This window comes from Aplidium turbinatum, chromosome 7 (genome assembly GCF_918807975.1).
Source record: "Aplidium turbinatum chromosome 7, kaAplTurb1.1, whole genome shotgun sequence".
In the NCBI taxonomy this organism is placed as follows: domain Eukaryota; kingdom Metazoa; phylum Chordata; class Ascidiacea; order Aplousobranchia; family Polyclinidae; genus Aplidium; species Aplidium turbinatum.
The window spans coordinates 15,377,459-15,392,849 of record NC_137478.1 but is presented as its reverse complement, the minus strand read 5'-3'; the positions used below and the strand labels follow the sequence as shown (position 1 = coordinate 15,392,849).

At 40.8% G+C, this 15,391-nt stretch overlaps 1 protein-coding gene and 1 long non-coding RNA gene across 3 annotated transcripts; one reads left to right on the top strand and one right to left on the bottom strand.

Annotated features, from left to right (window-relative positions):
* The first annotated feature begins 3,432 nt into the window (after window positions 1–3,432).
* On the top strand, window positions 3,433–8,966 carry LOC145773780 (uncharacterized). Its single transcript, XM_082584910.1, has 2 exons — window positions 3,433–7,585; window positions 7,864–8,966. The coding sequence occupies exons 1-2, from the start codon at window positions 3,433–3,435 to the stop codon at window positions 8,964–8,966; spliced, it is 5,256 nt and encodes a 1,751-aa protein (XP_082441036.1).
* A 3,195-nt stretch (window positions 8,967–12,161) lies between these two features.
* Window positions 12,162–14,965, bottom strand: LOC145774691 (uncharacterized). 2 transcript variants are annotated; one of them, XR_014290038.1, is made up of 3 exons: window positions 14,699–14,965; window positions 13,790–13,924; window positions 12,162–13,511 (listed from the first exon to the last, which is right to left on the bottom strand). It is a non-coding gene; the product is annotated as an uncharacterized LOC145774691 (long non-coding RNA). The 2 variants fall into 2 exon arrangements; XR_014290039.1 differs by having other exon boundaries at window positions 12,162–13,371.
* Window positions 14,966–15,391: the final 426 nt, after the last annotated feature.

Below are 15,391 nucleotides of genomic sequence, written 5' to 3'. Positions count from 1 at the left end.
ATATCAAGGCGGTAACAAGCGTTAAGGAAGATTGAAAAGCCTTAAAGTGAAAACACAGGGCGCTACAGGCGCCATCCAAAAAAGAGCGCCCAACGCGAATTTTTAGCGCCTGCAGAAATCATAAGTAGCCCAACTGGGCGTTAAAGCGCCCAATCTGGCAACTCTAACTGATAGCCTAACCTGTATGGTAGCCACTTTAACAAGTCGAAATTCTGCCACTGAAATTGACTACAATGCAACCGCCAACCAATCAGAACGTGTTATAAGAGGCTACCGTCCAATTGTGACCCATCTAGCACTCATCCAGAGAGTTAATGCTTGTTTTGAACTTTATTTGGTAATTACAGAAGAAAAAGAGCAATAGCAGTGGTGAGAATCGAACACGCGTCAATGAAATGACTACTTTCTAGCCCTAACCCCTAAGCCAACCAGCTGACAAAAAATCCATCACTTAATTTGCTTTCTATGATCTTCTTTTCGCCTTTTTTACGTCACTTAAACCGTAGCTTATGATTGATTGAAATTAAAGGCATTTCTTTGTTGCTTCTGAAGGAAAACAACTTTGACATTAATTGGCAAGAAAAAAGATTAAAGACAATCGATCTGTGCTTGAAGATTCAAGTGAACGAATCCAAGCAAGTTTTGTGGAACTTTAGGACTTCATATATCCGTACAACTACGGTATTGTGCATTTAAATTCTTTTTGCATTTTTACGGTTTTTGCAGTTAAGTTTTTTATAACTACTGTAGCCTAGTAATAGTTTGTGTGTTTGTGTAACTTAATTTTTTAATTGTTAAATTTAGCCCCAATATTTAATATGTCTACACTCGGTGGCGATAGGGACTCGACCGCCGTCGACTCGACTGAGTTTAAGCCTAATGATGTTCTTTGCGGTCGGGCAGGCCATTCTGGAGAGGGACCCAGTAACGATGAGGCTAAGTCAGTTCGAGAGGTCCGGCATCTTAGAAGGGATATTTTGACTCAAATTGGGGAACTTTCTGTGGCCCTAGGTTCTTCAATTGAGTGATAAGCAGGAACTGTTAATGTTTAGATCTAAGTTCTCTACTGTGGAAGAGGATTTACGGCATTTCCATGCTCTTTTGACTAGAATTTTTAACTCTGCAATCTTGGCAGAACTTCGTGATGGGGTAGATCCCGAATTTAACTCGTTAAAAAATAATTTCGAACAAAAAGTAAGTGAGTTCTCAGATATGTTCGATGCTGACATACATCCTGAGGATAGCGCCTCAAATGTAAGCACTAAGATGTCTAAGAGTTCGTCTCGGATAGTTGCACAAATTAACCTACAACTAAGACGAGAGGAGCTCCAGATCCAAGCTGAGGCCGAAGCAAGAGCTGCTGAGGCCATGGCGAGAGCTGAGGCCATACGAGCTGAGGCTGCCATGAGAGCTGAGGCCGACGCGAGAGCTGCTGAGGCCGCCGCGAAAGCCGAAGCGAGAGCTGCTGAGTTCGCACTCAAAGACGCTCAGTTGAGGGCTGAACAACGTAAAGAGGTAGTTTTAGCTGAATATCGATCAGAGGCGGGCTCCCGGCGTAGCTCTAAGAAAGGTTCTTGTAGAATATTTTATATCTTTTTGTTTGTGCCGTAAGTTGTGTGCGACGTCAGCACGCTGGTCAGTTAAATGAAGCGTAAATTGGATTGCTAAAGGATTGTTTTCGCTTCGGCGACGAAGAGTCGATGACATCAATTTATTGGTATCTCTGGGCAGTCGAGTGTAGCGAAGAAGATTGGCAGATGGACAACACCAACGAAAGCGTCGTTTCTGTGATGTAAATTCTTTCACTGACCGAGTTTATGTACAGTATTTGATTTGTTGAGTATGGTTGCAATGTCAGAGCTAGAGGTAGGCCTAGTAGTCATAATGCAGAGAAAAGAAATAGTTGAAATATAGTTACCGTATGTTATTTGTTTTATTTCACAGCAAAACTTTGTATTAGACCTTTGCAGTGGTATTGTTTTGTTTGTTGCTGACTTGCTGTATATTGGAATCATCCGCTTAATTGCGTCACTTTGGATTATCTGCACCGTGGACACAAAATAGTTTGGTAAATAACATTGTGAATTTATTATAGTACCATAGATCCATAATTGTCAAACTAACTCAACCAAAATTATTAGCGTTCTGTCTATTTAGTATTCTGTGCCAATAGCCTATTCATATGTGTTTCGTTCTTTAATAGAAAACCGCTAAAACTCCGAACAATTGGTCTGTTGCTGTTGGACAGTGAGGAGAAAGACGAGCGTTGACACAAGTGGAGGTTGCAGATATTGACGGACGCAGCTAGGTGTATCCTGACGTAATAAGGAGAACTCTTAAGCCTGGTCTACACTACAAGCCCGAAAAGCGCAAACGCCTGCCTTGTCCAGCCTCGACTGACTAAAAACTGTCTACACTGGCAAATTTGATCTTGCAACCGTGTGCATTCAAGCGCTAACAACGTCACTTTCTGCTTGGTTACATCATCTGGCTGGAAATTCGCCTTCAATTGATTCAAACTTATCAATCAAACGCATCCATCGCTGTACTGACACAGTGTAATAGGTCAACTGAAAATAATCTAGAATAGTATTGTAGACCTACAGCAATCCTTTAACTTCTACAGTTGAACACTGCAATCAATGCAAGGCTAGCAGGTAGGCCAACCCAAGTTTGACCAAAAGCCTGGTGAAGTGCTACCTGAACCTGACCAACAGCTAAAGATAGTTTGAATCCGTCTAAGAGGTAGGACCACCATACTAGCTGGAAGGCCAACTTTAATCATACCAACATCCTAGTGAAGTGCCACCTTAACCAAACTAACAGCTAAGTAGGCCTATGTAAGACTTTTTTAAACCTAACCTTTTAATTTTTATCTACACTCACCAACTAACCTATTAACTGAAACAGAGTACCATCTTTCCAGAAAACTGAAACTGCCTTTCCGCCAAAGTCCCACAAAATGCCAAGATCTGAGCTCAAACTACATTTTGAGCCAGAACCTTGGTCAAGCGAATCTCTCCAGAGCGTAAAAAAAAGCTCGCGATGACCAGACATTTTCAAGCCGAAGGCGGCGCTGTAGACGAGAGAAGCTTTGTCTTAAATAAACAAAGAATGCGCCAAGCTCAGCTCAAAATATTGTGTAGTGTAGACCAGGCTTTAGCCAAGCCGAGCTGTACACGGCTTGTAAAATATTACGTTCATCAGTTTTCAAACTAGTGTAATTGTGCCTTTCTTACTTTATAGTGTTGTAAGATTTTGTGGCTACTGTTTAGTCTATTATTGTGGTTGTAGACTAATTTGATTTAATTGACATCTGCTATTACATTAACATAGCTTACTGATTGTGATTATTGTTGACTAGTTTGATTTAAATTGCATGTGTTTTGTTATTCACTTTATCTCAAGTTGTTCGTCAGACCTAAATTTCAAATGTCAGTTAAACAAGGTTATCCCCCTTTGCCCGAAAGTTCAGTTTCTGCTTTTGATAGCGTTTCAAATGTTTCTTCGCGAGGCAGCCGCAGCTCTGCAGCGTCGTCGACACGCTTCAAACAACGAGAGAGTAGAGTGAAAGTGAAATTGGCCAAACTCGCAAAGGCACAGACAGCAGAGCGATTTTTGGAAGCTGAAAGACAAGAAGCTGCTAAACGGGCAGCCGCCATGAGAGAGGCGGATAGGGAAATTGAAATGGCTGAATTGGAAGCCGAAGCTTGGGAAGAAGAATCTCAGAGCGGTCGCCAATTTACGGTTTTGGATGAGACTGGTTTTGAAAGTGTCAACCAGCATCGCAATTCCACTGAGCGCAGTCCACCCATTTCGATGCGAGATAATTCTGCTTCACTGCTGTCGAAATATCTCCAACAATCGGATCCGGATGGTAATTGGGACAGTAATGTAGATTTAGACACTGGACGGTCCGTTTATGTTCCCGCCACTGATGACACAAGGGAAAGCGAAAAGCCAACTGTGGTAGGGTTTTCGCAATCGCGGCAACCAGTTGATGAAAAGAGAGCTAGTCGTCATAGCGGAGGCCCAATAGAAGATTCCTTTTTGCCAAGGCCAGTTATCCAGAAATTTGATGGTGACTCGTTACAGTATTCAATGTTTGTTCATAACTTTGAAGCGCATATCGCCTCAAAACTGCCAAGCGACGAGTTGCGGCTGGTATACCTGCTTCAGCAATGTTCTCCTCGTGTTCGAGAAAAGGTTGAGCATTACACAGCCGATGAAACTCAGGGCTACAAGTTTGCACGACAGAGATTGTACTATGATTATGGCCAGCCTCATATCATAGCGAACTGCTGTGAAGAGACCCTGAAAGCTTTTAAGCAGTTACGAGCAGAAGATGTAGAGAGGTTGGCCAAATTCTTCGTTGTCCTGGACAAGTCTCTAGCAACGCTCAGAGACATTGGAGAGTATGCGAGCCTCAACTCATTGGGGACCATGCTGCATTTAGTGGACAAGTTGCCCCATGACTTGGCTGTGGAATGGGTAAAGACCTCTGTCCAAATCCAAAGAAAAACAGGTCATCAAGCAAAGTTTTGTGACTTTGCGGCTTTTGTACGTGAGCAGTCTGAAATTGCAGCCTCGCTATTTGGTCGTCATGTGTTCGGTCCCGGAAGGAAGTCTAACGAGTCTAAGCCACTACCGCCTGTCCGACGTCACAAAGTTGGGGTTTTCAACACTGGATCAGAAAGTCTTACCCCCTCTCCTAGTGGTAATAGATTTGGACAATGCTGTTTGTGCAAGGGCCAGCACAGGTTGGACAAGTGCAGCAAGTTTCTAGACTTGAATCGCTATGAACGCTTTGCGATGTTAAAAAGGGAAGGCTTGTGTTTTAGATGCCTTTTAAAATCGCACATAGCCGCTGATTGCAAGTCGAAGGAAAGCTGTACAGTGGAAGGATGCACGGGACTACATCACACGTTGCTGCACAAACATGACGGCGGTCAAGATGCCACAGTATGCACAAACGCGTGCCATAGCGTAAACGGTGAAAAGTCTTCTGAAAAGCCTTTCCTCCTGACTGTTCCTGTGAGGGTTTGCTACAAGGGTAGGGAAGTCACCACTTACGCGTTTCTTGACACAGGTTCGGAAATGTCGTTTTGTGACGTCAGCGTTGCCAAAAGATTAAACGCTACTGGGAAAGAAAGGGAAGTACCCATTCAGACTATGGCAACAAAACGGGAGACAATGAAAGGCATGATGTTGTCTCTGATTGTGAAACCACTTAATGGTGAAACAGAGGAATGTTTGTCTCAAGTCTTGACTGTTGACAAGGTACCAGTCAGAGCAAAACCTGTCCCGGACTTTGAAGAAATTGAGGAACTTAGCCACCTCAAGGGAATAAAGTTTCCCGAATTGGAAGACAAGTCGGTTGGCTTTCTAATCGGCGCCGATGCGCCATTCTTACTGTCTGTGTTGGATAGTCGCTACGGCAAAAGAGGCTCTCCTGCTGCTATGAAGACTCCACTCGGCTGGGTGTTGTATGGCCCATCCATTTGTAAAGAATCAGGCGCATTAGAGAAAACGTGCGACTATTCCTGCATGTTCTTGTCGGCTTCTCGTGATGCTGAGATCTTGTTGCCACCTCATGAACATGTTTACCCTGGAAAGTTGGACTGTCCTAACTCTAGAGAGGATAGAGTGTCTTTGGGTATGATGGAAACATCTGTTGAGTTAATCGATGGACATTTCCAACTTCCTTTACTGTGGAGAAATAAAGATATTCAGTTACCAAACAATCGCTCCATGGCAGAATGCAGGTTGAAGACATTGAAAAAACGTTTGATAAATGATGACACTTATCATAAGAAATACGTTTCTGTGATGCAAGGTTACGTCGAGCGAGGCTATGCGGAAAGAGTTCCTGAACACGAAATATTGAACGATTTGTCTTGGTACCTTCCCCACCATGGCGTTGTTAATCCTAAAAAGCCTGAAAAATTGCGAATCGTTTTCGATTGCGCAGCAAAGTACAGAGGAGATTCGCTTAATCAAAACCTTATGCAGGGACCTGACTTAATCAATAGCTTGGTTGGTGTGCTGAATCGATTCAGAAAGGAGCCCATAGCCATTACTGCTGATATTGAAGCGATGTTCCATCAGGTCAAGGTCAAGCCTGATGATAGAGACGCCCTTCGTTTTCTATGGTGGCCTGACGGTGATGTCGCGAAGCCTGCTGTCCCGTATAGGATGACTGTGCATTTATTTGGTGCAACGTCATCGCCTAGCTGTTGCTCGTTTTGTCTGAAGCACGCCGCGCATCTGTTTGGCAATGAGTTTTCCGTAAAAACTTCAGAAATTGTGAACAATAATTTCTATGTTGATGACTGTCTGTTGTCAGTGGCAACCGTAGATGAGGCTAAGTGTTTAATAAAGGAACTCCGATCGATTGTAAGCATGGCCGGTTTCAATTTGACCAAGTGGCTGTCTAACAATGAAGACGTGCTTGATGAGGTTCCCAACGACCAACATTCTCAGTTTCACAAAAGTTTAGCTATGGATAGTTGCGCTAACGAGCGTGTTCTTGGGGTCCACTGGGACGTTCGAAGAGACGAGTTTTTAGTGAAAGTGGAAATTCCTGAGAAACCATATACGAGGAGGGGGATTTTGTCTATGTCTCACTCCTTGTTTGATCCACTTGGATTTGTAGCCCCGGTGTCGCTTGAAGCCAAACTGATCTTGAGAAATTTGAATGAATACGACTGGGATGAGCCAATTGCTGAAGAGCATGCTAACCGCTGGAGGGCGTGGCTCGCCAGTCTTCCCTTGTTAGAGAACATGCGTGTACAAAGATGTCTGAAACCTCCCGGCGATAGAGTCATCACAAAATATGAGCTGCACCATTTTGCAGATGCTTCCAGTGTAGCATATGGTGCCGTATCATATCTTCGGATGGTCGATCAAAACTCAAAATCGTACTGTACGTTTTTAATGTCTAAATGTCATCTCTCTCCTTCCAATGCCACTACAATTCCAAGATTGGAACTGCTTGCCGCAGTTGCTGCTGTGAGGTTGGATGTACTACTTCGGGAGGAGCTGAGGTTGAAAGATTGCGAATCGGTGTTCTGGTCTGATTCTACCGCGGTGTTACAGAGTATTTACAACAGCCGCAAGAGATTTCCTGTGTTCGTAGCAAACCGACTGGCGGAAATTGAGCGACACAGTGAGATTGCGAACTGGAGGTATGTGCCTACAAGGCTCAACCCGGCAGACGATGTGTCTCGTGGTATGTCTGCTGGGGCACTTGTTGAATCTTCTCGGTGGTTGAAAGGTCCACAATTCCTGGTCCAGTCTCCTGAACATTGGCCGTATCAGCTGGAGAAACTATCTGAACTGTCGGATGAATTTCCTATGCTTGAAAGACGAGTTGTCCTTACCAGTCAGGTCCTTTCATGTTTCAATGCAGAAACGCCTACCGACCGTTTGATTAGTAGTTTTTCATCGCTACATCGGTTGAAAAAGGCAACTGCCTGGTGGCTGAGATACTTTGAGTTTCTTAAGTCGAAAGGTTCAAGGCCTTCTGGAAAGGTAAATGCATCTCCGCGGCTATCTGTAGATGAGCTGAAGGTAGCCGAAAAACGTTTGATACAACATGAGCAAAGGAAATGTTTCCCAGCACGTGACTTTTGTCAAAAGGTAAAGATGCATCGAAACAAAATTGTCCTATCGCTATGCTTAAGTTGAACCCTTTTTTGCATGAAGAAACCCTTAGAGTTCGCGGACGTCTGTCTGAGGCACCAGTAGACTTCAATTTGAGGCATCCAGTCATTTTGCCTCATAATTCATGGCTAACTAAACTGGTAATTCAACATTTTCATGTGAGTGCTGGTCATTCCAGTATAAACCATACTTTCACAGCGCTACGGACTGTATACTGGGTGGAGAAAGGTAGCTCTGCCATTCGAGGAGTGATAAAGGACTGTACAGTATGCAGGAAACAGAATGCGACACCTGGTGAGCAACTGATGGCAGATTTACCGACGTGTCGTATGCAAACAAATCAACCCCCCTTTTTTGCCACGGGCGTTGACTACTTCGGTCCTATCAATGTAAAACAGGGTAGGAGTTTAGTTAAGAGATATGGATGTATCTTTACCTGCCTAACAACAAGAGCAGTTCATTTGGAAATTGCACATTCCTTGACTATTGATTCCTTCATAAACGCCTTGAGACTATTCATCGCCAGAAGAGGCGAAGTAGCTCACATTTATTCGGACAATGGAACGAATTTTGTCGGAGCGGAAAAGGTTATCAGAAGTGCTATGCGCACCTGGAATCAGAAAAGGATTGAAAACTTCCTTCTTCAGAAGGAAATAGACTGGCATTTCAATCCCCCTTCAGCCAGTCACCACGGAGGAGCGTGGGAAAGGTTGATACGCTCAGTACGAAAAATCTTGTTGTCTTTGTCTCCACGCAGTACATATACGGACGAGAATTTGAGCACACTGTTTGTGGAAGTAGAAGCAATTGTAAACTCTCGACCCTTGACTCCCATCACCTTTGTAGAAAAAACCGATAAACCGCTATCACCAAACGATTTGCTAATGGTAAAACCAAATAACAATTTGCCCTTGACTGAGACCACGGAAGGTGATGTAAACTGGTCTAATCGTTGGAGACAGGTACAATACCTCGCTGATGTCTTTTGGAAAAGGTGGATCAAGGAGTATTTGCCAACAATTGCTCATCGTCAGAAGTGGAAAAAGCTAAGACAAAATCTGGAGCAAAATGACATTGTCTTGTTAGTTGATCAATCTGTTCCGAGATCACAATGGCTTTTAGGCCGTGTACTACAGACATATCCTGACAAAAATGAAGTGGTTCGGTCGGTTTTGGTAAAAACAAAAAACAACGAAATTAAACGTCCCATCACCAAATTGTGTTTAATCATACCTGCTGACGAACAACTTAGAGGCGCGCCACCCATGTGGTTGTGTAGAAATGAAGAAAATGATTGTTAAAATATTTTGCTTGTAAAATATGTTGTTTAGATGTAGTACCATATTTTGGGTGGAGTGTAGAATATTTTATATCTTTTTGTTTGTGCCGTAAGTTGTGTGCGACGTCATCACGCTGGTCAGTTAAATGAAGCGTAAATTGGATTGCTAAAGGATTGTTTTCGCTTCGGCGACGAAGAGTCGATGACCTCAATTTATTGGTATCTCTGGGCAGTCGAGTGTAGCGAAGAAGATTGGCAGATGGACAACACCAACGAAAGCGTCGTTTCTATGATGTAAATTCTTTCACTGACCGAGTTTATGTACAGTATTTGATTTGTTGAGTATGGTTGCAATGTCAGAGCTAGAGGTAGGCCTAGTAGTCATAATGCAGAGAAAAGAAATAGTTGAAATATAGTTACCGTATGTTATTTGTTTTATTTCACAGCAAAACTTTGTATTAGACCTTTGCAGTGGTATTGTTTTGTTTGTTGCTGACTTGCTGTATATTGGAATCATCCGCTTAATTGCGTCACTTTGGATTATCTGCACCGTGGACACAAAATAGTTTGGTAAATAACATTGTGAATTTATTATAATACCATAGATCCATAATTGTCAAACTAACTCAACCAAAATTATTAGCGTTCTGTCTATTTAGTATTCTGTGCCAATAGCCTATTCATATGTGTTTCGTTCTTTAATAGAAAACCGCTAAAACTCCGAACAATTGGTCTGTTGCTGTTGGACAGTGAGGAGAAAGACGCGCGTTGACACAAGTGGAGGTTGCAGATATTGACGGACGCAGCTAGGTGTATCCTGACGTAATAAGGAGAACTCTTAGCCAAGCCGAGCTGTACACGGCTTGTAAAATATTACGTACAGCTCTTCTAGGCATTCCAGAAGTGAACATCAATCGCAGTTAAATGTACATAACCTTTTCCAGACGCCTGTTCAATCTGTAAGTAGACCAGTGCAATTCACACGTTTTCAAGCTGTTTCAGGAGGTCTCGGGGCCGCGGCTAAGGGTCTTCCGAAGGCTCTAGAAGAGCCAAGGCCTGCGAATTTTATCCGAACTCCTCCCCCAGAGCGTACAGGTCACGAGGCCGCGATTAGCAGTAATGCTTTGCCCCCTTCACAGTTTTCTGCACCGCTAGTTTTTGATCGCCCAGCTACACGTAATTTGAGTGGTTGTGAGAGACGTGTCGCGTCTATTGATTTTAACGTGTGTGAGGAGCGTGATCGGGCTGTGCATGTGACTGAGCCCTCTCAGCCCCTTAAAGGATATAGCTTGTCTTCTCCCGCTAAATCGAGTTCTCAACAGCAGGATTGCTTTTTTGAATACCAAAATAGTAGGACGTTTTTCGATAAGGCGGCCTTGATTGGTTACGATGGTAGTAATATGCCATTTATCGTTTTTAAAAATCGTGTTACAGCCTTAATGGCAGCTTCGCCCTTTAAAGGAACTCGTTTGACTTTGTTACAAGCAGCTTGTGTTAGAACAGCTGCGCAAACGATTGTTAATTTGGTTTCCGACACTCCTGGCTTGTCAGAAGAAGACAGGATAGAAATGTCGTTAGCTCGCTTGTCCCAGCGTTTTGGGGTTCGTGGAGGTCTTTTCGCCGAACCGGAAATTAGAAAGTATCGCTATGGTAGCAAATTGACTTCGACCTCTTCCAGTGATTTGAAAGAGTTTAAAGATGAATTGTCGCAGTGTCTGCTTTACGTGCAAGCTTATGGTCAGCGTGATAAATTGGAAGGACGTTTTGTTTTGGCTTTGGCTAAGCGACTCCCGTTTGACGCTAAGCAGCGTTATCTTGACTTTTTAGGTGATCAGTATGGCGGTACTGATGAGCCTACTTTTCAGGGTTTGTTCGATTTTGTAGTACGGGAGGAAACGCGCAAGTCGACTGATTTTAGCATTATGTTAATGGCCGATTCTGGTGAGTCGCAGCATTTTAAAAAGTTTGGCAAAGGAAAATTGCCTTCTTGTTCGGTTTGGCAGACGTCGGTAAAACCCCATGATAATGTGATTTCAGGGAGTTCGCAGTACTCGACTGCTGTTGGCGCACCGCGCGGCGGTGTGGCCAGACGTAGAGACATACCAGCATGTATTTATTGTTCGTCACGTGGTCAAGTTGAATATCATTTTTTGTCTAATTGTAAAGAATTTTTGCGCTTGACACCTAAAGATCGGAGAGATGTCATTGTGAAAGCTGGCAAATGCTTGAATTGTTTGCGCCAGCATATGGTTAGGGATTGCGTTCATGCAAACAACTGTCGTCAGTGTGGCCCTAACAACAATAGGAAACACTAGTTTCTTCTGCATGATTTTTATATGACGTCACGTGATTCTCTGGATTCGATTGGCAAAGAGGATGCTGGTGCCAGAGTTCCTGTGCGTAATGTTAAGATTGGAAATGTTAAAGCAGCTTTTAACCGCGTTACTGCTGCTCGTGTTTTGAATCCAATGACGTGTTTTGAATCCAAATCCAATGACACTACCATTTATATTGCACTAACTAACACTAACATTTATATAACTACCATTGCACGAAAATGTCTAGTCATCTGAGACGAAATGCTGATTGTGAAGGGCAGGAAGGTAGAAAAATGACCAGTTCAGGTTTAGAAAATTCGCAAATAATAAAAACTAAAAGTCAAGAAATTTCACATTTCTAGCATTATTCCTTCGGTGAAATATTTCACTAATAGAGTGGGGTGTCCTCATAAAACCCCGTGTCGTATTAAGATAGGGTTGATAGACGCAAAGATTATTGTTGATCGAGAGTTGAAGTATTGAATACGAGTAAAGCAAAGTTGATGCTAATATAATTTCTGATTGAAATTAGAATCGTATGAGAAGCTGTGAGTGGATCACGTTAGACTCGATCAAAAGCCGCAAGCGTTGGAATCTATTGCTGTTTACTGTTACTTTGATTAATTGCTGGAAGTGGTTGGTCACAGCGGTAAACCATAATTTCTTCGTGGGAAAATTGTGACATAAGATTCCCGAATCCGTTCGTCTGCATGTAATGACCGAAAAAGAAACACTCCTTCGAAACGTTTATTCAAATTTGTATTTCTGTAAAAATAGCTTCAAAGCTGTCGAAAATGGGGTGCAACGCCGTACACCACTAAAACTTGTCACTACAGAACAGATTACTTAGATAAAAGACGGAAAATTTGTCCAGCTAGCAAGCACCAAGCAAACAGTTAAATATGCGACTGACTTCCAACAAACAATTTTACGAATAACCAGAATGATTTGCAATATCTCAAACTCACGTACGCAGTACTGTGACGCAATAATAAAAGACAATTATGAAGTCATTCAAACTGGTGTTCAAGCGGCTAATGCAATATTTCATCAGGTCTTACGACCGATGGTGCAATATTTGGACATTTTCTAGCAATTTCCATGACGTAAGATGCCAGCTAGGTTAAGTAGACCATAACGGTAGGGACTTTATATTACGGGACGCGAAACTCCGCTTATCCGCCAACACTAGAAGGGTCACTGCACAATTTAAGTAGATACGCAGTCACATCGAACAGCACCATCAATTTTGAACATATGAATGTATTGTCACTAAAGAATGGCAACAACGTTCTAATAAAGTAATAAATGTATCAAAACGCTTATATGACATTTATTAATAAACTGACATAGGCCTATGCATATTGTATGCTACAGGCTATATAAAGCTATGTTGCATACATTTCACATATCAGAGCATTATAAACAATATTCACATATCAAACATTGTCATGTACATAACATAAGTAAACAATTACACAATGTATAATAAATATGGTTCTTCTATAACCAAGCAACCTCTTCTCAATATATATTTAATGATTGCTTACAGTTAGTTTTTTGAAGGTAGTTTTTGAATTTTTCGCGATGAACTGGCAACCAAATCTTTTTTAATGTCTTCAAAACGTTAAGTTCATTCTTTGCGACACAATTGAAAGCAGTTTCTACAATCATTTTAAAGCTTGCATGACCAGAATCACACTTTAAAGATACGATGACAAGAAGGTAATTAAACTGAGACACTGCGCATTCCGTGAGAGCGGAAACAAAAATATTACGTTGATTTCCAATAGTGAACAGTCCTCCTTTTAAATTCCTTTTAATTTTCCACTCTAACACTCTAATAACACAGCATAATAATGGTGCACTGCAAGAGAGGTTACAATAAAACATAGTTCTGTTGGCTTGGATAAACCACCAAGATCAGCTAAAGCAAGAAGCTTGCAACACTCATTGCTTTCTTCCACTAAAGTGTCATCTTGACCGGCAACAAGAAGTTCCTTGCAAGCATTACATTTCCTACGAGGACAAATGCTTCTGTCAATATACCCAGCAACATAGTATGCCACATTCATGTCAGATGTGGATAGGTCATCTAATGTCACAATCCTAAAAAAATCAACCAGCCAAGTTACTGACAATGCAACTTTTGTTGCTGTAATCGCTGGGAAATTTAAGGATGACAATTTGGCTCCAGCTAGCAAAGCTTCTTGTTGAAGTAAAGACAGCATCATCTTGTATTTTATTACCTGAAACATTGAGTAAATGTAGTATCTATCTAAGAAGCTTCAACTAATTTCGGCATAAGCATAATCTTTGGGTAGCCTAATGACAGTACTTTATGAAGATAATGTGTTCTAATATGTATATTTTTTCTTTGTAATCAGTCATACAAATTTTGGAGGTAACATGCCAGAAAGCTTCAGTCTCCACAAATAATTAAACAATTAAGAATAAACAAATATACTTCTTCATGTGTGCCTTTGCAGCAAAATGTTATATAATATTTATGTGAAGTTGCTCTAACCTTTAAACTGATGTTTCACAAACATCACTTTCCACAAATTCTCCACCATTTTGATAAATCGAGCGGTTTCAAGAAAAGATGGGTGATCCTCAGCATAAAATTCCAATCCTCGACTAGTTGATTCATGGAAAATGTCTTAAAATGTGTCATATGTTTAAGAGTTAATACATTGCAACTTTCAAGAACACTGAAGTTAATGTAAATGACAGTCATGCAAAATTGATAAGCAAGCATATTTCTTTATATTGCAAACAAGCATATTAGATTACAATATAAAATAGACAAAACCGGATAATTGCATAGTCCAATTGTCAAATTTTTTATGATACATGCGATTATCCAATTGTGCTATGGTTTAGTATTCAAGAATCTCATGCGATAAAACGGTTTGTGTATTTAACCAAGATATATATTGAACCATAGGCATACGAAGCCGAGCAACGTTATCAAGTTTAGCATATATTATATAAAGAATATTATATTTACAAAAACACAAAACTACGCAACAATTAAATATCGAACGTTTTCGACATCACAAGATGTCCTCTTCAGGAATAACATACATACAACTTCAGGAATAACATACATAAAGTTGTATGTATGTTATTCCTGAAGAGGACATCTTGTGATGTCGAAAACGTTCGATATTTAATTGTTGCGTAGTTTTGTGTTTTTGTAAATATAATAATCTTTAAATATGCTAAACTTGATAACGTTGCTCGGCTTCGTATGCCTATGGTTTAACAAGACAAACTCTCTACCGAAGCTGTATCAAGATATATATGTGATAAATCAATTTTATCTGCACAAGTCAAAATTTTAGTTTACGATTAACAAAACGAAATAAAACAAAGTAACTTCAGTTACTTAGATTAACAAAAAATACTGTAAACATACTTTTTGACTTACTGAGAGCATGTGTCAGAAAAACATGGCTTGCATGAGTGTTCCAAAATGTGTTCAAAGCAAGAAGTTGGAATATCAAAATCAATCAATCAACTTCCAATTTTTTCATGGTATTGCTCGCACCCATTTTTCCTCAGTTCAACATCATTGGGAAATTTGAACAGAGAAGTTTTAACCTCGCTACTTGATTTATATCCAGTTGTACATCCGGGTACATAGCAAGTGTTAACCATTTTATGAATTAATGGTCAAATGCATTATATAGTTATACATAAATAGTACTAAAAGTATAAGAATGATTAGTACGTTAAAACTACAGAATTACCTATGACATCAATACCTTGCCTAGGTTTTATGTGTGAAGCATTTTCTGGTATAAAAACTGTTTTATTTGAGACAAGTGACAGATTTTACATAAATAAAACAATTAAAAAGTATATGGGCAATCCACTTAGTTTTCATTCTGCTAATAACAGGATTTCTGCTTTATTTAGAATTTTACACAATTTTAGAATTTTACACTTTTACAATTTTTACACTTTACAATTTTTACACAATAGAATTTAGAATTTTACACAATTTGCCTTAACATTATAGCGTACGTGAACAATGAACATCAAGTCTTGTGCAACATCATAACATTTGATGCATTCCTTCGGAAATATGTTTTTTCTTTTGTTGGAAGATGTGAAGTAT